Source organism: Melospiza georgiana, chromosome 2, assembly GCF_028018845.1.
Source record: "Melospiza georgiana isolate bMelGeo1 chromosome 2, bMelGeo1.pri, whole genome shotgun sequence".
Taxonomy (NCBI): Eukaryota; Metazoa; Chordata; class Aves; order Passeriformes; family Passerellidae; genus Melospiza; species Melospiza georgiana.
In genome coordinates, this window is record NC_080431.1 from 3903289 (window position 1) to 3925489 (window position 22201).

The 22201-nt window shown below is 37.1% G+C and overlaps 1 protein-coding gene across 5 annotated transcripts in view; it reads left to right on the top strand.

The window, feature by feature from the left end:
* EPHA6 (EPH receptor A6) overlaps positions 1–22201 on the top strand; it is a 370217-nt gene that overhangs the window by 281280 nt on the left and 66736 nt on the right. For 3 of the 5 annotated variants that reach the window (XM_058018768.1, XM_058018769.1, XM_058018771.1), the window contains 2 exons: positions 1985–2170; positions 17113–17235. In XM_058018768.1, the coding sequence (XP_057874751.1) occupies positions 1985–2170; positions 17113–17235 (309 nt within the window). The remainder of the gene's footprint in view (positions 1–1984; positions 2171–17112; positions 17236–22201) is intronic. The other 2 variants (XM_058018770.1, XM_058018773.1) reach the window with 1 other exon arrangement.

Sequence of the window (22201 nt, forward strand, 5' to 3'; positions counted from 1 at the left end):
CTGAGGGATGAATGTCATTATTTATGAAATTCTGAAGCTGTAATATTCTTGTATAATCTTGTAGTAGCAAAATGGTTTATTCTATAACCTATGCTTTCCAAATTAGTCTTAAAATGAGATTTTGCAATTCTGCAGATTTATTGGCCACAGAATTTCTTTAAAAATCTGGATATTAAGGCTCTAGTATTTTTGCTTTTCACTGGATATTAAGGTGCTAGTAATTTTTGCTTCACCAAGAGAAAGAAATTGGAAAATAATTCTCATTTTAGACATTTAAGTTTGAAAAACCAGCAAGATGCAATAAGGTCATGGCTTTAGAGAAGTGTTCTGGTCCTGCTGAACATGTCACAGAACAGAAGATTGATAGACCATGTCTCCTGAAAAACATTCAGGTTTCATCACTTCCTGATATGGGAGCACTTTACAAGTCCAAATTATCTACTGCTTTTTCAGTGCAAGTAGTCAGGCAAGAAAACCTTTAAGGAGAGCCTTCTAAAGGTGAAAGGGACAAAATTATATGGGAAAATCCTCACACAACCTTCCCTTTTGTCAAAAGATTCCCAGAGCATCACCCCAATGACCTATATTTTCACAAATCTTATATTTGCACACATCTTTAATTTATTTTTTTATTAAGTAGAAATAAATTGGTGAGAGGAACTGTACAAAGAAGGCCTGGGACCACTTGATTTTTTTTTAGCTGTTTAGGAGGCTGCTAATTTATTCAGAGGTTATGTTCAGCATGTGTTAATTGTACTCCTGCACTTGATGATGCCTCTGTCATTGACATGAAAGACAAGCTATGAAATTGTTATTTTAATCTCACTCTTCCTGGATCTAAAGATAATAAAACTTTGCTTTGTTTTAGTGGAAGCCAAAGAACCTAATAAAATAAAAGTCTTGTGATAATATCCATTCTAATCCTGTAACATCAGGGAGTTATAATTTTCTGAGGTGAAGGTTGTGCCTTTAATGTACCTCTCTTCTAGATTTGCTTCATATCTGAAGATGCACTGTTACAGAATAGATCTCCTTTATTTTGTTTACTTCTATCCTTAAAGTTTAGGGAAAAATAATACAGACAGCACTCAATGGAGTGTTAAATCCCCAGTTAAATATATTATCTGTTCATTACTTGCTTTTTGGTTTTTAGCAGTTCTGATTCCGAAATGAATGGGGTAAAAAATTTAGATTTGCTGTGAAAGCAAGCTGTACTGAGAAATGCTTTGAAATATTTCTGTGTTTCATTTACTGAATCATGACCCATTGAAAACTGACCTGCAGTGACAAAGTATGTTTGGTAGGGGCTCTAAATGACTTCTGTGTGACTTCAAGATCAAAGGAAAGTTGTGATTCCATACAAACTGAATTGTTAAATGTGTAAGGAGAATTCAGGGTGACACATCCTTCACAGGCCTTACACAGACAGGGAAACAGCAGAGGAAGCAAGTTTTGAGATTCCTCTCACTGCACAACTCCAGTTTTGCTGGGACTGTTGGCCTTTGGCTGTCTGAACAGGGAAATAATTAATTTCAAGTAGGTGTGGAATTCCATTTAAATAAACCACATGCATGTGCTTTTCTAGGTCATAACAGCATAAAGTACTTTTTAGAAGTTTTCTGTAGCTGAAGGATAGTCAAGTGTTCTGATAGTCTCAGGACTTTTCTTAACATAGAGGTCTTAGCGCACTTCGCCCCTAGGGATAAATATTTCTATCAATAGATATTTTGTCATCAGTGAAATAAAAATCCAAGTGTCATTGCATTCCTTCCTCAGTTATATATCCCAAACCTGTTGATACCAATGTTCACTATTTCTTATGAAGTGCTGCTGAATATTTTGATTTTCTGGGATGTGATGACACTCATAAATCTGAATATTCTACCAGTTATTTCTCTGTCCACTTCTGTGGGATGTGTGAGTTCCTTGAATATTCTTCTGCACAGGCACTGTGAGTTGCTAACAGATATTTGATCTGTTTCAGGGGAGTTTGGGGAAGTTTGCAGTGGACGTCTGAAGACACCAGGAAAAAGAGAGATCCCTGTTGCCATAAAAACTCTGAAGGGTGGCTATATGGACAGGCAGAGGAGAGATTTCCTGAGGGAGGCGAGTATTATGGGACAGTTTGATCACCCAAATATCATTCGCCTCGAAGGAGTTGTTACAAAAAGTAAGTCACTAACACCTCCCCTTAATTGTTTTATGCTGCCTTTCCCATTCTGTTTCATTTAGTATTGAAATTAACATTATTTCCTCATTCAGTATGGGTTACAGTTCTCAGAAATCTTCCAAGTCATTGACAATCAATACTGCAAAGTTTGGGACCATAATAGGAAGTGCATAGCCTGTCTGTTTGCAATTTAAAATGTTTCATTATTATTTTTTAATAACAATTACCTTCATTCAAGAGAAGTCTCTACAGGTTCTTATAAAATAGAATGGAGAGTTTGCTTATGGGCAAGTGGAGAAAACCACAAATGTAACTGAGCTGACAGTGAAGTCAAGTCATCTTGTAAAATATCGTATTTCTACAGAAGTGCTCATTATTTATTATGCTTATTATTTATTTGATTGAGATTTACTGATTTTGGTACCAGAAGAGATGAATTTCCTATTCTGGAGAAATAAACTCTGTAGCTTGTTGTATACTGCAAAGATTGACTAAAAATCCAGAATAATCTTTGAAATGCTTTACTCCTTATAATTGTTGCAGCTGCCAAGAGAGATCTGAAATCCAGCAGGTTTAGTGGTCTTACGGACTTTTCTGAAAGGCTGAAAACTCGTTATCATTTAACTAGTAAGAAGTCTAATTAACATGCATTTAATTTCCTCAATGACAGCTTTTTTCAGTAGTGAATAAAAAAGCTCATGGTATATTCTTTTCAAAATCAATCCTTGTCTCAACCAAGCCATGTTGTTTGCTAATTTGCAGAACTTACATTTTTCTTTTAAAGGGAAGTGTTGTGTGTATAATGCACTGTCTTCTTATCATCACAGTAAACACAACAAATATGTTGTGAATATTTCTTGTTTTTACCTCATTGCAACATGAAAATGTTTATTTGTAAAATTAAGAACAAAAAGGAAAGTTTAGCTCCTGAACTCGTGTTGTTGGAATGGAATTTCAGTAGGTGCTTGGAATGACTTGACCATGTTCAGATCTGTCTCTCTGTGGTTCTAAATTAAGATGATCTTTTTCTTTCCTCACACAGTATTGCAAGGACAAATTTATTGGGTTTTAGGTATGTTTGGTTAGTAGACTAACAAAGCCCATTGCATTACAGGAAAGACAGAGCTTAGTGTGCTCTCCTGTCAGTGACAGCTCTGTGACAACAAACAGGAACACAAGTAAATGCTGGCTGAGCAGCACTGGAGGTCTTGTCAAGAGATGTAAAAGTGTAGGAACTTAAGTGAATTTAGCTTTTGCTTCACACTGAGCATATCAGCAATTAAATTCCCCCAGTCTTCACCAGCAGGGGTGGTTTATGAATGAGTATCACAGGTCTGGTTGTGATCCACATGGTGGATCTTGTAGGGTGTGTCTCGTTTGAAAAAGGCAAAATAATGTGGTTTAGGAGCATTGTCCAATCCAATTAAATGGTCCCTAGGGAGTACAGTATAGTAATGTCCTTGGCAATGGCATGATTGTTTAGTCTTTATATTTGTCAGTTTTCTTTCTGTAATGTCTCATCATCAGTCTAGGGAGAAATCAAGGTGGCATTCAGAAAAGAGAAAAAACAGATAAATCAGTGCTCCAATATTAGAGTATTAGGTGTTCTGCAGGAAGGATTGTAGAGAACTGTAAGCCAAAAAGTTATCAGTAGCAGTTCTGCTTTCACCAAAGAGTCAACAAACTTCATTAATGTTTTGTAATATTTGTTTGAAGGTAGTATAAAAATATGGGTTGTTACTCTTACAGTCACACTGTTGTCTAAAAATACACATCTCTCAGATATAAAATAAGTAGTGGGACTTTGAAAGAATTTACTTTGGTGTCAGGCAGGATTAAAAAAAAAAAAAAAAAAAAAAACAATTGTGCAGCCATAATTATGAAATTAAAATAGGCTACATGAATTACAAGCAAAGTTCACCCCCAGGCACAGAAAGTTCAAGTTAGAGAAATTGTAAAGGACAGGGTTGTGCAGCACTGCTCTGCCACAAGGCAGGAGCCTGAAGCAGGCTGAGCCATGGACAAATGCACTCTGCTCTTCCCTTTTTGTCTTTAGAGTGTTGCCTTGCATTTATATTGCCCCATCTGGGGTGTTTAGAGAATAATATGATTTCAGCTTGGAGGAGAGCCGTTGCCTTGCCAAAGTACTAAGTCTAGGACTGCAGAATCCAAATTTCTTATTACTGAAAGGTGTGCTCTAAAAGTCAGACAAAACTTTGTCTAGCCAAATTATTTATTTACTGATAGCAGGAATAAAAGGTGTTTTGTGCTGAGACCTAGATTAATAACAGCAGAAACTATTATCTGATGTGCAGTGCAGTTCCACTAAGCTATAAAGGCATATCAGATGTAGCACATTTGATTAATAGATGTGTACTGCTGTTCTTAGCACATGCTTTCCTCTGTGTAACCATTAGTCATTAACTTCTAGCTCTTGCTGATAGATATTGCATCAGTTTGTAAGCAGTGCCTTCCATTACAGTGTCATTGACTATTGAACAAAAAAGAAAAAGGATTTGGTTGTAATAAGCAGAAGTGGTGTACCAGGTCAATAGCTATTGACTGGGGCAATAACAAATTCGCCTGCTCACTGCAAATGAGAGCTTTTATCTGCTGCTACCAGCTAAGCAAATGTTAACTTTTAAATTATACTGTTTTCAAAATTGCTGTGGAATATGTACTGTATGGGAGGAAAGAAATGCTAAACTAAGCCTGCTCAAAAGTAGCTCTGAAGCAGAGTTTTAATTCCCTTTTCTTATGGCTTCATTTCTCATTTGTCCTAGCTGCAATCCCTAATCACAGAGGGCAGTAAGCAGAACAGTTGCTGTAGCACAACTCTCTGTTAGCAGGGAGTTCATTTCAAGGGCAATTTGCTGGGCCAAGGCAAACACACCATGGCACAGAATCTGGTGCCACTTGTATTGCTAACCAGAAATCACAGGGGAAACTTTATTCTTGTTTGGTTTTGTTACAGCAACACCATTCCTTGCATGGTTTGCCACAAAAGACTGCTTGATTGGCTCACTAATTTATCATAGATGCTTGGCCACTTCATAAAATCACCCATGTTTCCTTTCAAGCCATGTTAGCACAGTGATAATTTTGGGAACTCTTTTGGGTGTGCAAGGGCATGCTCAGGTAAGTTTTATGTCTGTGGCCAAGCTGCTGCTATTTCATAAACAGGTATAAGAACAATAACTTCATTCTCCAGTGCAAACACATGTGACCAACACTGCAAGTTGGGCTCTAGGGAAGATGTCTTCATTTCTACATCATGTTGAAGACTTTCCGTGGAAAGTCTACAAATTAAATTAAAGCTATGCCTACAGGAAAAAAATCAGGCTGCATAACTATATCTACAAAAGGCATGAAAAAGGGTCCCTGACTATTGTAATTGTACTGGAAGAAATCCAGACTGGAAGCTTTAGTTAGTTTTGCTCTACAGGGCCTTACACAATAGTTTAAAGCAAAACCTAGTCACTACTGTGTAGTACTGGTTCAGTAAAAAATACCAATGCATGCAAGGGCGTTATTACACTCATAATCTGTTTATTCCTCTCCCCCACAAACTCTACCCTAAATAACTTCCAAATCTTGGAAATTAGTTCTAAGGAATTAGTTCTAAGCCAATTAGTTCTAAGGAATTGCTTCCATTCCAAATTTTGACTGCTGAAGGATTTGTACCTGTGACATGTACAAGGGGAATCTTTTTAAGGCATTCATTTGCTTTGACAGCATCATGTACATTTCTATTCTCCAGAAGGATTTTTGAAATAGTCCCTTCACAAAAGGAGGAAAAATGAAGACAGCAGCTAGACCTCTAGTTCTGTGTAAACTCACAAGCTCAGACATCAAGCCTGGCTTTGGGATGGCACTTATGATTCCCTTATTGTCTCCTCACTGTTTTGATTTCATGGCTTTCAAATTGTAAAGAGTATTGCAGTTCTGAAATCTTCAGGCACTCATTTTCAAATCAGTTTAAAGCTTTAATGATTGATTTTCTTTTCAAATTACTGTATATAACCCATTCAGTGCAACAAAAGCCCTAAAATCAGTGCACTTTACCTGTGTCCATGAGGGAGGCACAGCACCAACTTGATCCTCTTTCTCTGTAATTTACCTTATGAAGCTCTTAATATCTGACTTTTTTTTTTCTTTTTTATTTCCTTTTTATTTTTCAAAAATTCAATACATAGTGAATTCTTCTTTTTTCAGCCAAGACATTTGGCTCTAGTTCTTTGAGCCTTTATTGTAATGAATTTAATGTTACCCTGTTCTCCCACCTGTTAAATGACATTCAGAATCCATTTTAGAAGGTGCCATATTTTGTAGTACATGTGTTTATTGTATACATAATATTGTATATTTTGTTGGTACACAAAAGGTTTGAGTCACTTTTGAGGCAATATTGACCATATTCCTACCTTGGTCATGGATGGTGAAATGGTACTCCCAGGAAGCATGATTCTGCAAAGTTTAAATGTTGATTATGGACAATCCACTGTTGTGGTGAGACTAGATGTGTGTCATATTAGCCACTGGACTTTTTATGGCATTGAGTATAAAGTTGAATTTTTCTGATAAAATATTATTGTAGTTGTGCACATAATGACAGACAAAACAGTAGGATCCCAGCTGTGTTATAAATTGTTCAGTAAGTGGAGCTGTAAATTTGAATTTGGCTCACTCCCTTTATTTTGCTTTGTATCCTTATTCATAGATAAATATTGCAACACATTATTGAATCCAGGGTTGGCATGGCCATCAGATTAACACAAAAACCCACAGCCACCAACCACCTGCATTGTTAGCCAAATTTGTGAGCTCAAATTATTGAAGTATCATCCAAAATACAGAGCTGAAAGAGCTGTGCACATAACACAGACACACAAAGTATCTGTAGCCTTCTTGCAAAATAGGTTCCCCTTCCTGACTGGTACTGGAAGAAATGTAATTAATGTTGATAGTCCTGAGCTATTTTTACACATGCATGTATCCGTGTGGACATTTCAATTTACACATGCAAACCACCATGCACCCATGTGTTGAAGGTTGCTGGCAAAAGTTAAAAATCCACAATACTCAGTTCTCCTGAATGGCATGTACTTAGAAGAAATGAGCTTTTAACCCTCTGGGAAAATTTGTATTTATCTTTCATGCATTACATTCTGGAAATTTTGTTCCAAAAATCAAGGGGCCATTTTGGTTTCCTGCAGCTCAAATCAGGCTCATTTCTGTGTTCTGCTTTTCCCTTTTTGCAGTTAGCAAGCCATACATCTTGACTGTCAATTCTGCTGCTGCATCTTTCACAGGACGATAAGCAGTGAAGAAAAAGCACATTGTCAAACAGTCAAGCAGTAACACCCTGTTAACAGCAGCTTAATCTGACCAGGGTACACTATCTAACATAACTAAATTCCATAATTCTGCTTTCAGAGGCTACAGCTGAGAAACAGGATTTCAGTTTCTTCAGGATCCTTTGCCTTCAGATGTCTGTGTTCAGGCACACAGGACCTGACTTTCAAAGATATTCAGATGCTTTGACATGAGATGTGGTTGTAGTACAAAAATAGGTGACAAAAATGATTCCTACTATCAGCACTAAAAAGATAAGGTCCTGTAGATAAGATGTGGCCAGACTACTTCTTTTTCATTTTCTTTTGTAGGGATTGCATGGTCATCATTTTTCATAATTAGCATCATTATTAACCACAAATGATTGCTTTTCCATCTGAAATTTCTGAATACAATATGCGATTTCTTCCTCCACCATGAAAGTAAAGAAGAAAATGGTGCAGTAAGTTAAGGGGCCAGATATTTAGAGTGTGCAGGAGATATATGAAGGGTTGGGGCTTTAGTAACAACAGCAACCAGAAGATCAATGAATATCAGGGGGAGACAATATTGCATGTGCTGACAGATTTGCTGCACAACATGGCTGATCTGTTGCCTGTGCAGGAAAACCATAAAAGCAACAGTGAGAACAATTATAAATGACAATGGCAACTGCAGCTGGCAGCCAAAGGAGTGAGGGGGTTAAAGAGTGTATAGGAAGCAATCAATAATCCCAATTCACAAGTTGTATTTGGTTGATTTATTTTGATAAGTGTACATTCATTTGTTCTTCTGTGTAGAGGCAAAAACACACCAGTGAATGTACATGTGATTGAGCATGGGGAAAGGCTGGGGATAAATCTGCATAGGGCACAGTTCAAGTTGTTTCACCCCATTCCAGGCAGAGCATCCTGCTGCACCTTCCACTGGTGAAAGCAGGATGTAACAAGCAGGAAAGAATTGTTTTAAATGTAAACTGTGTTACTCATCTTCAAATATGTGTGGTTTTTCAATAGCAACCATTATTGGGTTTTAGCATTATTTATTAATATTTTTGTTTATTATTACCCATAGACCCTCCAGGTCTAGGCTCTCCATACAAACCTCTGCTACAACAGTTTGCACTGTGATATTTCCTACAGCTTTAAGGCTCATACCCAAATTTCTAATGCAAAGCAACAAGCAAAGATATCTTTAACAGCAGATTCATATCAAGAAGAATTGAGAAATGGACTGGTAATTTTCTCATATAAATATCTGATATTGCATTTTATAGAAATGTGAGAGTTAGATGTGAGGAAAGTAAACTACTTCACTGACTATAATTATCTTTCTGATTTTAATACATACCTAGTTCAGGTTCCAGAAGAATAAATAACTTAGATGCAAACTGTTTGGGATCCTTTCCAAACTCCTGGTTGGAAATTCAGTTTGCACAAAATAATCCTTCTTAAATGCTGCATTTCTTCAGAGATAAACATAGTGCTTGTAAATCAGGAGAGAATGATAAAGCTGTTAAGGGAGACACAATTGAAAGAGAGAAGCAATGTGGGAAAGAAAAGCATATGATTTTAAAACATCATAATAGATGGTGTGAAGTTACAGAGTATTCAGTTTAAGTATGTTCTAAATATAAGCACAAAACACTAATGACAATCCTGTAAACACATTTTCAGAAGGAAATGTATTCTGTCAGACATTCTCAAATAGGTTCATAAAAACATCCATCTGTAAATATTTTCATTTTTCAACTAAACTTTAACAAGGTAATTTCTGCTGAATAAAATTTGAAAGCAAATAAGTTTAGCTGATAATGACTTCATTTCAATATTTTATCTAGAGAAGCATAGTACAGAATTTTTATAATAGTAAAAACCTGAAACAAACCACTGTACTGTTGCTAGAATTCACATAATTGATTAATTTTCTTCCTGAAACAACAGAAACTTGTTAATATCTCTCTAGACTGACAATAATTAATTTACCCACTTTAGAAAAGTCTCCTCTCTTCCCTTTCTCTGCTTTTTTCTTCTACCCTGTAGTTGAACACATTCTTCAGCACACAAGTGTTTCAGGTAAGACTGGCAATTTACTTCCAGTTTTCAATGAATGCCTTTATAAGCATTGAAAAATGTGACTTTGTGGCCTAGGTAAACAAATGCTGCTCAACATCGTCCTGGCAGAGTCACTGTTGCCAAAAACACAGCACAGGGATGATGAAATGAGAGAGATTTCACCACACGGCATTCGCTGAACACCAAGGGGTATTTGAGCTGCAGAGAAAATCCACTGGTATGAACAAGGAGATAATTAATCACAGCTAATTCTCTTTGGTCAGCATCATTTTCCAAAAAAGAAAGCAGAATTCCTGTCCATGTGCCTCCGGCCATCAGAGAGCAAACACAGCCTGTCCTGGTTTACCAGGTGTGGGCTGGGACACCTTCAGTGAACAGAGGCAAAGAGGATTTTCTGTCTAATGTACAGATTTGTAAATCTAAGCCAGCATTTAATCCACTTCTAATCAAACAGTTCATTCCAAGACACAATTCTGGTAATGACAGCGATTTTCCACTTCTAATCCTGGCATCTTTTATTTGAGGAAGTCACTTGGTGTTTGTTACAAGGAAGGAATTCAAACCTATGGGCTTAATTTCACTGATATTACTGCTCAGTGAATCGTGAATGGATGGATGTGAAATAGCAAAAGGAATCCTCAATTTGTACCCTACATTTGTTCAGCAGAAAATCACTCAGCCCCAAGGGGTTTTTTTCAACTGAATACAATGAGGCTTTTTCGGTGATAGTGATTATTGTCTAAAAGTGGGGAGTATTTATCTCCAAGCCCTGGTTCATACTGTAACAGGGTAACAAGGCTAAAAGAGGAAAAAAGCTTAATTTGCAGAGCTGCAGAGTGCACAGCAGCTTCATGAACACATCCACCTTCAGATGTCACCCATGAAAAGCTATTTCACTCATTAAATTAAACCGCTCTGCAATTCCTAAACATAAAGTACAAAATTAAAACCAAATCTCTGTTTTTATGGAAATACCATGAAAACGGGCAACTGAAAATTTAAAAAGCCCCTGTAACTTCTTAACCATCCCATTTACCCCACCAACATTTCTCATGAGAGTTTCCTGTCTTAAAAGAACAAAGAATTCCAAATTACAGGAATGCTTGGATTTTTCCTTCCAAAATAACAAAAAGTGGGTGATGAAAAGATAATTTAGATAATTATTAATGGATTCATAATTCCCGAAAATAATGACGTATATAAATGAATCAAAAATTTTTCAGCTGATATTACAGGCTTTGTTTTCTTTTATCATGAAAACTGTAATTTTAAAGTATTTTATTTTCACGTAATAATGAATGCATGATAATGAAATCCAAATGTACAGCATACAGTGCTTGTAGCAGTGTCCTGGGTATCATACATCCCTATAAACACATAAAGATTTCAGGTTCTTATTTAGCATTGTGCTAAAGCTATTTTCAGTTTAGCAGGGACTGAAAAACACTTATTTAGTAGCCAGCTTAAGCATACACAGTTTTATCCCATAGAAGCTCAGTATTTCCATTTCTATTCCATTAAGGCTACAAAGATGATTCAACACAGCAGTTGTTATGGCTGTTAAAAGCCTTAATCACATTAATGCTGTCACACCAATCTTCCCAGCAACCAGAACTTCAGTGTGCATTGACATTTAGCACATCACAAAATAAATGCCTGTAGTGTTTGTAGAACTCTTCTCAGGCAATTCCCTCACTTTCCCCCCCAAATCACCTGTTTGTGTAGAAGCAGCAAGGGAAATTAAATTAGATGTTAATATTCTCCCCAAATATTCTGTAACTTACATCAGTTCCTCCTTAGGAACTGAAAGATTCTTTCAGCATTTGCTTTTTGTCCCAGAGAAGTCATAAGTAAAGCCAGAAGTTGTTATAATTGGGGTTTTCTAAAACAGTCTCACTCTGTGTAAATATTCCTGGTTCTGGACTTATTCCCATCTGCCAGTCAAGAAATGAGAGTGCAGGTTTGTAGGGAAGCATTGTGTTCCACAAGGATCTCAGGCTTCAACTCATCAGGGATGGAGATCAGCAGCTTTGCCCTGCCCAGTGTTTGTCTTCTTCATGTTTCCAGACAGATCCTGTAAATTTAAGTCTGGGGCAGAAATCAGGGAACTTGATATAGAAAAGCAGGACTTTGAAAATGTGTTCCCCAAGAGCTGGGCTAGAAAGGTCTGTTCCTCAGAAATGAAGCCAAAGCATATGAATGCTTAATTATTTCCAAACCAGTAAACTGCAGGAAATTCAGAGTTAAAATCTAAGTGAAGAGTAAAAAAACCATTTAAATAAATAATCCAGACACCAGGAAAAGGCAGTCGAAGGACTCTATGAGTTCTTGAAAGTTTCTTGAGCTGTGAGAAAATCATTTGGGGGGTGTGATGTCAACTGCTCTGGTAGAATCTGGGGAAACAAAATTAGATCACTCCTTTAAAAATCTGCTGCTGAACATGAGAGAATAAATTTCCCTCTGCACAGCACAATGCAGGTTTGGTTTTACTGGTTTAGGTACCGGAGCAGAATTCAGCCTTCAGGAGTTTCACTGTGTGATTTGCAAGGTAATGGAAATGATTCACTTGGACTTGGTGGCCTCCAGAGCTCCTTCCCAACCTCAGCCATTCTGTGTTCTGTGATTTCAGCAGGGGTTAAGCACAGTAATTTTTGTCAATTCTTGCTATGCTCTAATATTTTGTGATGTCTATTGCAAAATACTATTTAGTCATCTTGAAAATTAGTTTTTTCTAAGAGATATGAATTATTCAGGTAAGAATTTAGGCATACCACTCTATCAGCCTTTGCTTTCATGAAAAAAGCTCTAAAATAGGAGCATATTCTAAATCTCCAGATTATTTCAATGAAAAAAGTTTATGTTTTCTAAATGTACTGAAAACATGATCCAACAAATTCATCAGGGATAAATTTTTTCCCTGCTTCTGATTTTTTTTCATTGCAAGTCAAGCCTTTCGAGTGCTCTAAAAATTGTAATCTGACATCATAATTTCAAAGTTTTATAAAGCCATTCCTTATAAAAACCTTCCATATGTTCCCTCATAAAAGATTATGAAGTAATGTGCCATTCCTGGTGGTCTAGCAAGGATAAATCAATAAAATCATGTGAGAGAAAAGTCAACTGGTTTTCAGTAGTTTCCATAATGGATATATTTCAAATAATTTTGAAAAAAATGCTTCTGAGTTCCCCAAGGAAACACTAGTAACAATAAAAATGAGGTTTTATTTTAGAATGGGAAATGCTCCAAAAAGAAGCCAGTCTTCTCTCAGACGTTAGGTGATAAAATTGAATAATTCCCCTATTCAGAAGCAGGAAAACTTTCTGCATTCTGTCCTCCAGAATTCTTTTACTAAATGTTCAGCCCACCCTGCCTGAAAATGCAGTTTGGAGTGAAAACAGCCAGTTGCTTCCAGCCAAACTGGATGCCAAAGCTCCTTACAGCCCTCCCTTCCCCAAAGCCTTCATCTGCAGAGTTCCTCAGAACTTTCTCTTAGTTGGGTTTCAACAATCCCTGTATGGAAAGCATCAAGAGAACTGACTATATAGAAACAAATAGCAATGGTATTTTTTACATTAAATATACCACCCATGCATTTTTTCTTTTTTTCCCAAACTAAATCTGTGGGAAGGGAACAACAGAATGAAGTCTTCTTTTGCTGGTGCCAATAGAGAGATGGTGCTTGTAAAAACAAATAGAAAAGGGCAATTGTGACCTCTCTAGAACTTCTCAATCCAGTTTGTTAAATTAAGCAGCCAAAGAGCTGCTTTTGAATTTGTGGCTGCTAGATGCTCAGAAGTACACAGCACATGAAATGGTCGATTCCACCTGCAGAAAATATTGAATAAATACTCAATAATAATAAATAATAGTAATAAATAAGGAAAAGCAGCAGTGACAAAGAACAGGGCACAGTTTTGTCACTGGTCATGGGATGTGGGCTGGGAGCAGTGGTTCCCTCCTGGCTGGCCATGTTGTGAGCACACAGTGCCAATAAATGGGTGTGAATTAATGTCAGTGCTCTGTAGCTGAACTAAGCATATGGATTTCCTGTGCCCAGCCACCTTCTCCTGCCCTTCTGCTCAGGGGGATAATACCCTACTTAAACCCACGCCACTTTAGGATGCTGTACCAGTGACTTCCCTATCAAATTCCACAATTTGTGGGATGATATTCCCCCAGGAACAACAGCTGAAGGTGGAAGGCAGGCTAATTGATTCAGCACTCCCCCACTGCCTCTGAGCTCAGGCACTTAGCTGTAATTATTGTGAAACTGAAGAATTTACACTGAGTTCTAAAATGGTATCACAGGGCTCAGAACGTGGTGGATACTTTATGAACTATCAGCTATTCCATGTATTTCTACAGTTTCAATTCGCTTTTCCAACTAATATTGTAACTTACATAGTTTCCATGTTAAGGTGACAAAATGTTCATAGTGTGTAACTGTGGAGCAGGGACACGTTGGGGTTTTCTCCTGAATAAATCCATGACTGTAAACTGTTAAATAACAACAGCATTTGAGGGCACTGGGGAATCATGGCTTAATATTCTTGCCTCCTTTTCCCAGTTTAGAATGTTGTACTGAAAGATCTTGCCATCGGTGTGAGTGCACCCACTGCAAAAATGAGTTTTTGCAGAAAACAGAAGTGGTGGGAAACATGAGCCTCTGTGTGATGTGGACTGACAGAATGGCATAATTTCACATAATTTCTCAAGAAATCTGGTTAACTAGCTGACTCCAGGGGTCCTTTCCAACCTTACACATTCTGTGATTCTGTCATTCATTCAAATATTTCATGAATGTTTATGCTAACAAGTAGATGTTTGAGTAACTTCTAAACTACTGTAAATGCCCAAAGCTCTTATCAAAGCTCTGTCCATCTGGTGGTGATTGATGTGGCTTAACAAGAATTAATTTGCTTTATCTGCAGTGATTATCACCTTCCCAACATAAAATCACATAATCAAGTCTCAGACCGTTTTCACATTGTGCACATGATGAAAAAGCACACCCGGGGCTGAAAAAAAGTTCATCCTGGGGCTGTGTTTTAATTTAGAGCCGTGCATGTTTTAAGATGAATGAACTTTTAATCTCTCATTTGTCTGCATTTTTTTTGTTGATGGATACTGGTCAGGGTTGAATGTCACCAGCCTTGTCCTTTTCAGGAGGTGTTTGTGGACTTCTGAAAGACACCAAATGAGGCCTTGATCTAGTGACTCTGAGTTCTGCTTAGTCAGAGACATTTCTGAGATGACAGGAGATGGGATTCAGTTGCCTAAAGTGACACTCAGTGCCTCCTCTTAAATATCCAAATGCTGCTTTGCCTCTCACAGCCACTTTCAGAGTGGAAATCTCCTGCTGATCGTGTCATGTCTGCCACTCAGCTGGGAATGTCTCAGATTTTTGAGAGCATCTCAAATGACACAAACCATTTACACTTAAGCAACTGAACCCTGCCTCTTGAGTGTGAGAGAAAAGTGGTATTTATATGTATTCTTTTAGTTATTTGCTGCTTATAAAACCTCAATAATTTCAGCCCTCTAGTTCTCGTAGTATTTATAGACTTATTCGCTCTAAAATTCACTGCTCCTTGTTGGTTTTTTTTTATTATTATTTCTGAATATGTACAATAAGTGAAATAAATTTGGGGTTGTCTTCATGACTTTCTGTAACAAACTAACTTGTTGTAAGGCTTAGGAAACTGGAGTTATTTGCCATTTAATAGCATTTAAATAGAGGAAAATGTCACTGGTGAAGCTGAAGCTGGCTTTTCTGAAGGTCTGTACATATGGTTTGTGACTCAGTGGCTTTACCTTATGGTTGGTATAATTCATATTTGGAAACAGGAGCAATTTTCTATTTGGGAAGTCTTCATATGTTCATTATTTAGACTTTATGTTTTAAGATGCTGTTTAGTACCAAACATCTTGGAGTTAATGGAACAATTTCCATTTTAAAATTGAATTTTTGTGTATTGCATTCTGTACTGTCTGTCCAGGATCGCTTCTGCAAATATTTTAAAGTGAAAGCCATGGAATATGGAAACACTTGTATAGGAATGCCAAAGACTTCTCTTGAGTTTCCAGAGGGAAAACTTACCTTTAGCCATCAGATATAAAAGCACTGCATCTAGATCAATTAAATTAATTATTTAAAATTAATTATTTTTCCACAGACTGCAGCATGACTAACTAACAAATTTAAAGGACAGATGGATTGAGGGAAAACATCAGAATTCTTGCTTGAAAACAAAAGTAAAAAACTTAAAGCTCTCCTAGGCTACTTTAAATTCAGCAAATGCATGTGCATTTTGAGGGTAAATTTTCCTCAATGTATTTTTATTAATGGAAAAAAAATCTCAGCTGTTGAAGGCCATTTATTTTTCTCATTGTCTATAAAGATCAAGATGCTTTCTATCTCTTAAAAGAACAAATATGAAGTACCTGCAAGCTGAGGAAAACAAACTTGCCATTGCCTAACTTTTTGGATGGATGCTTACTTGATGCACTTGCAAAAACAATCAGATTATTCTGATTGTCGGTTTAGATTTATTGCCAGGTGGGAGAATCTTGACCCTGTGCTTTTCAGTGAGATGTGCAGAGCTGTCATTTCAGATCCATCTTTGATGCTGGCACTCACTGAACACTAACCTGAAGTTGAAATGATGTCTGCAGATCTCTGTACAAATGCTGAAAGCTGAAACAGTGGATCAAATGCTAAGGCATCTTCATTTCTCACCAGTAGCTTTGTCACAAATATTTGTTTTAGAAGAGGTGGATGAGATAATCATTGTTTCCATGATTAAAACTATACATGTAGGTAATGAGAAGAATTTACAGTTTATTGTAGTGAAAGCATAAAATGTGTTGAGCTTCTGGTGACAGCAAAGCAGAAAGGGGCCATATCCACATTGCCTAAAATCAAAAGTTGCAATTATGTGAAAAATATATTAAAAAGCTAAAAATCTTTAGGCATTATCCATACAACTGGTTTTTGCCTGTATCAATACATTGACAGGTTTGGGAGGTGTGACAGAAGCTATGACTGCTGGAGCTGCCTTGACACAGAATTCAGTATTTTAGCTACAAATTCTGGTTCCCCTTTGCCCCTTGTGACTTTTGTCAGGTGGCTTTAAAAAACTGGTGTAAAACAGCTTTGCTGGTATAGCCTCACCTCTACTGGTCTGTCTTTGATTTGAACACAAAATTGTAACGTGCCTCTATGGTGGAGTCATTTGGAATGCATTATGAATATCCCACAGGGGCAATTTGATGTTGAAACACCAAATTTTTCTAGCTGGAATTCTCCCTTTGCAAACTATGCAGAAAACCTTTTTCTGGTTAAAGCTGTGCATTGTATGACTTGGTTAAAAAGCAAACAAAAGCTTTTAACTGCTTTTCATGACATCTGTTCCCATGAAACCACTGTTAACTCTGCAGAGATTTGGTTGTTCTTTCTTTAAACAGTCAACTTCTTGTGTCAGCCAGAGAACAAGCCATTTGATTAATGATCATTTCTATTTCTTTGAAAGGATCCTTCCCGACCATTGGGGTGAAGTCTCTTTCCAGATTCCTGAGGGCGGGATTTTTAAATAGCATCCTGGCCTCTCATCCAGTGGCAGGGGGTGGATCTTTACCCCCCAGCATTTCCTCTGGTAGGTATTCCAGCCTCTTCCCACACATCAGTTTTTGTTTTTTCCTTCACTCTCTGCCCCATCTCTCCACACATCTCAGGGAAATCAAATTTGGTATTTGTCACACAGGGAGATCAGATGTCCCTTCCAATAAAAAGCCAAACCAAAAGGAAGCGGAAAAGACAATAAATTCTTGGGAACAAGCCATTTTCCTGAATTAATGTATTGGAGAAATTGTGAGGGAAACTGTCCTGCAGTTAAGTGGCCAACCTAAATATTGGAAGATATTTCCAATATTTATCCTCTAATCATCCATTTCCTGAAGCATGTCCATGTGCACCAAAGAAGGAGAACTTTAAAATCTTGGAATGTGTGTGACTCTGACTCTTCCCTAAAGATTTATATTCCATCGCTAAAACATGGGAAAAAAAACAAATTTGGAAAGGGAAAACTTAATAATATATTAATTTGGTGTTTGAAACATTTATGTGCTTTGGTAGCTGCAAGTTGTATGTCATGAAAACCACCTTTTTTTTTTCTTTTGTTTTTTAGTAACTTTTACCATGATTTGAACTCTGTAATTCTCTTTAAATAAGTGAGGACAGGTTAGAGGGCTCCTTTCCAAGACAGGCCACTTGTGTTATCCGTTCTCTTCTGAAGCCATTAAACACCATCTTGCATCAAAAGTAATAAGTGAAGAGTAAATACATACAACTATAGTTAAAACTGAATCAAAGTTCCTTTCCAAACTACATATTTTTATTTAAAAATGAATCTGTGCATGGGCTAATATCAGGCTGGTATCTTTTCTGGACACCCTGTGTTATCTGTAGTGTTACTTACAAGTTTTTCTTGAAAGAAAAAATATCTGGTAAAAAAAGGGAGAAAATTGGAAAATTACATAATGTTACTGACTTGCTATAGAAAAGAAACTGTTGTAATTATCTGTGCCCCATTTTATCTACTGCAGTAATTCTAATTACAAGATGATTCTTACTTTTATTTTTCTTTCAAGTGCTATTATTTCTTTCTTTGAATAGAAGTGTCTCAGCAGCTTTGATGTCTTTTTTTATGACTGTTTGGGTTTCTTTTGTCAACAGTTTGTGAAATACTTTCCATATTTTTTTTCTCCATGGGATATCTCAGAGTGCTTAACAGCCCTTAGGAATTGTGGCAGTCAGCATCACAAGGAGGTGGTACCTGCAACTAAACAACTATTGAGCAGGAAATACTGCAGGCCCCATAAAATTCTCTGTTTTGAACACAGTGTTATGTAGAGCATCCCACTGATTCTGTGGGAGTAATATTAAATTACAAATGGCCTCAAATTCATGAAGTGGCTTCTCACCTCCCTCCCTGGCTACAAGTTAATTTTACAAGATCCTCAGGACTGTTGTTTTTTGGAGTACTTGTAAAGCTTTTGGTCTTATGGACTTAAAACTCTTAAATGTAGTTTGTTGAATGAAGCTCATTCATAATTCCTTGCTGTTAAATGTCTTTTGCTAAGAATTCTGAGTCAATCTGGTGAAACATTGAAAGTGGGAAAATACGGAAATGCAATGGCATGATGTGTAACAGATATTCCCACAAGTTAATGGAGATAAATGCTGTTGTTTGATCATGTCAAAAGCAACAAAAAAAAAAAAAAAGGTGAGCAAAGCAGCAACCCCAGAGAAAGGGAAGATTTTCAGGTAGTTGAGAGGCAATGAAAAACTGTGATAAATCCAATGGATGAGATGTGTTCCTTTGAGAAAGAATTCATGTGGGGGATCAGGGGGCATGAAGCTCTGCAGTGCAGGTCAAAAATTGCTGCTAACAGTTGCATCTCAACAATCTTACCTGTACTGCTGCTATTTAACTCTTCCTTTTTCAGCTTATCATTTTTATATTTATATTAAGCACAGTCCAAATTCTGAATTGCCTCTTTTTTTCATCAGAGATGACCAGGGGATGTCCTTTCCTTTTCTAAATTGCTAAAAGCAGCTTTGCTTTACATGTGAGAAAAAAAAAATCCCAAATATTTTTGAGAAAAAAAAAAAAAAAGCCATGAAAACCAATCTTGACAAGGTAGTGCTGATGTGGGATGTAAGAGAACTGACTTCCTTGCTGTGCATGATTCAGTGGAGATGTTTGGGCTTGTGCTGGACAGTAGCTCTCATAAGCCTAACAGAGGTATTTAACATTTAATAACTGCAGAATTATAACCTAATTGTTTCACATATTGGTTATGGGTAAGATTTCAGTTAATTTAACTACATGGGAAACTTAAAATGCCAGCATTATTCTGCTATTAGGGTCATTAGGAACAAAGATAATGAGATGCTTTTTATTTACCAAAACCTTTAACTCAAGCTAAGTGGCAGATTCCCTTCCAAATACTCAGAAAATTTATTTCTAACTAAAGACAAAATGCTTTTAGATCTTTTTTTCTACAAAATTTGCCACAGATGTTTTAATGAAACACAGAACTAAACTAGAAAGGCTGCTATAAATAAGTGTCTGGAAAGCAGCTTGGCAGGGCCATGCAGCTGTTGGTTTCCTTTTTTCCCTTTCTACTTTAATCTCAGTAGTTGAGAGGAGTGTATTTCTTTTACCATTGCATTGACAGCTGATGTTCAGTTTTGTGTAATTCAGCTTTTACACTGTGCAGAGATTCTCTTATGTAAAAGGTATCCTCATTTAGCCAATTTAAAGATTAATTTATGCTGCTGGGACAGGGCATTATGTCTTTCTGCATAAATAGATTGTCTCAAATGTAGGTGTTTTTCAAGCCTAGACATAACTTCTAATGCAATAGTGCTTATCTTTGATAGTTACATCAAAAGTCTGTCACTGCTTTCACCAGAAGCAAAACTTAAAGCAGGCCTGAAAAACTTGTCTTAGATTCTTGCAAAAACAAGTCCATTTACAGACAACAGCTTCCTTTTTATTTAGCTATCATTTATGTCACAAATTACTTCATTCCTTGTTATTCCACCTGTTAGCAGCACAAATTGACATGACTTGGCTGGTGTAGGTCTGCAGTGACAGATGGATTCACATGAGCAATAAGTACTTTTTGTCAAGTGATAGCCTTGCATATATTAAATAGAATTCTTAAACCACTTAGCATTTACACTCCTCATCACACTGATGCTGGCCAAGCTGGGGAAGCTTCCTTCATGACACACACACACACCTTGTGAAAGGCCAGATTATAAACTGCCAGAGCTGCATCTCTCTCTTCACATTCTCTCCCAAGCTACACACCCTGTTTGTTCTTTGCTCCACTTTGGGGAAGCTCTGAGCTCGCTCCTCTTGCGGCTCCTGATTGAAGTGTTGTGTGAAGGGTTTGTTGTGTAAATGCCCACACAAGTTACAGGCAGGAAGCTTCACTGTGCTCTGCTGTCTTTGAACAGCCAGAGATTGCTCAGCTTGCTGAGCTGGGAAGGAAAAAAGGGAAAACAAATACCTCTCCTACTGTTCCTTTCAAGCTAAACTCCTCCAGTGAGTTTTTCTGTCAACAAGAGCTGGAGATGGGTGCCAGGCCATGAGTGACCATGGAAAGGTTCTGTTAGCCAAACCTCTCCTTCAGACTGTTCAGCTTTCAAACTGCATTGGCAGGAGAGAACCATCAAAATTATTCTTGCCATGAACTCCCCTCTGTGGATATCATCTCCCCATCATGCTGTGGTCAGCAGCTGGATCACTGCCCCTGTTCCCCTCTCTGGAGCTTCTGTGGAAGTATCCTGATGTGGCTTTTTCCATGAAGTGTGACCATCAGTTATTTCCTGCCACTTCATTTGTGAGTCTTACCTATCCAGCTCCTTGACATTGTAGGAAAAATAGAAGCAAAGAAATTTGGCTTGATGAAACAACCCACCTTTGTGAACCTCAAAAAAATATATTGCATGCAAGTAATTGAGAATGCACTTACTTTCCAGAAACTGGGAATGATACAGGATGGTTTGCTCACTGCTGTCCTGGACTCCTCTTCACCAAAAAGCACATTCTACAGAGGATATCCCCTCTTCAGTGTTTTACTGCCCGGTTATTTATGGCTCTTTGTCTAACACACATTTCAATATTCACATTTATTCCACAGAGCTCCTCAAAAAATTCATGCATAATTGTAGAGTACTAAACTAGATGATTAACAGTTTTCTTTTGCCCAAAATTAATATTTTATTACAATTTCCAAGTGCACCTGAGTGAGCCCATTATTCTTGATATTATATCAACTGACATTTGAAAGCAAATTGTATTGACAGATGCTTATTGAACAAAATTACTCAACAAGATCCATCAAGGGGCATTGTACATACTGAATTCAACTATGATCATAGTACTTCAATAATGAGAAAAGTAACTTTTTTCCCCCCCAGTTAATGCATTTTTCTTTATTCTGAATTCCAGCACCTACACTTCTATATTTGTTGTTAAATGAAAACTAATCCTTTCCCAGTGAGTAACAAATTGATTTTTCTATTGCATATGCATTTCCTGGGGTACCTGAGCCAAATGGCTCTTCCAGTTTATTCTTCCCAGCCTCAGTGCTGTTCCACTGGAATGTTTAAATTATAAACCCCATAACTAATAGATAATGGCATGTATTTTCTGAGATGTTCAAATGTAGATGGACTTTCCCATTAGGCAGGCAGGGAGTACTTCAGAACCAAAATAAGGATGAGCAGCAAGCAGCATTAATACTGAAAGAAACATATTTTGTGCTGGTCAGTTAGGGTTAGGATTGAACTGTAAAACTGAGATTAAGCTCTGAGTGTAGGATGTGATAAAAGGAGATTTTCATTCTTCACCCTTGCTAAATATCTTATTTCATGCTCAGGTGGTCATGGTAAATAATTCCAAACATTTAAATCCTAGAAGTTGAGAAAAGAAGTATTTGCATATGTGGTAATTTTTTCTTAATATACACTACTATTGCATATTTTAAAAATCTGACTTCAGAAAATGTGGAAATTAATTGTTGCAAGCATGTTGAAGGAAG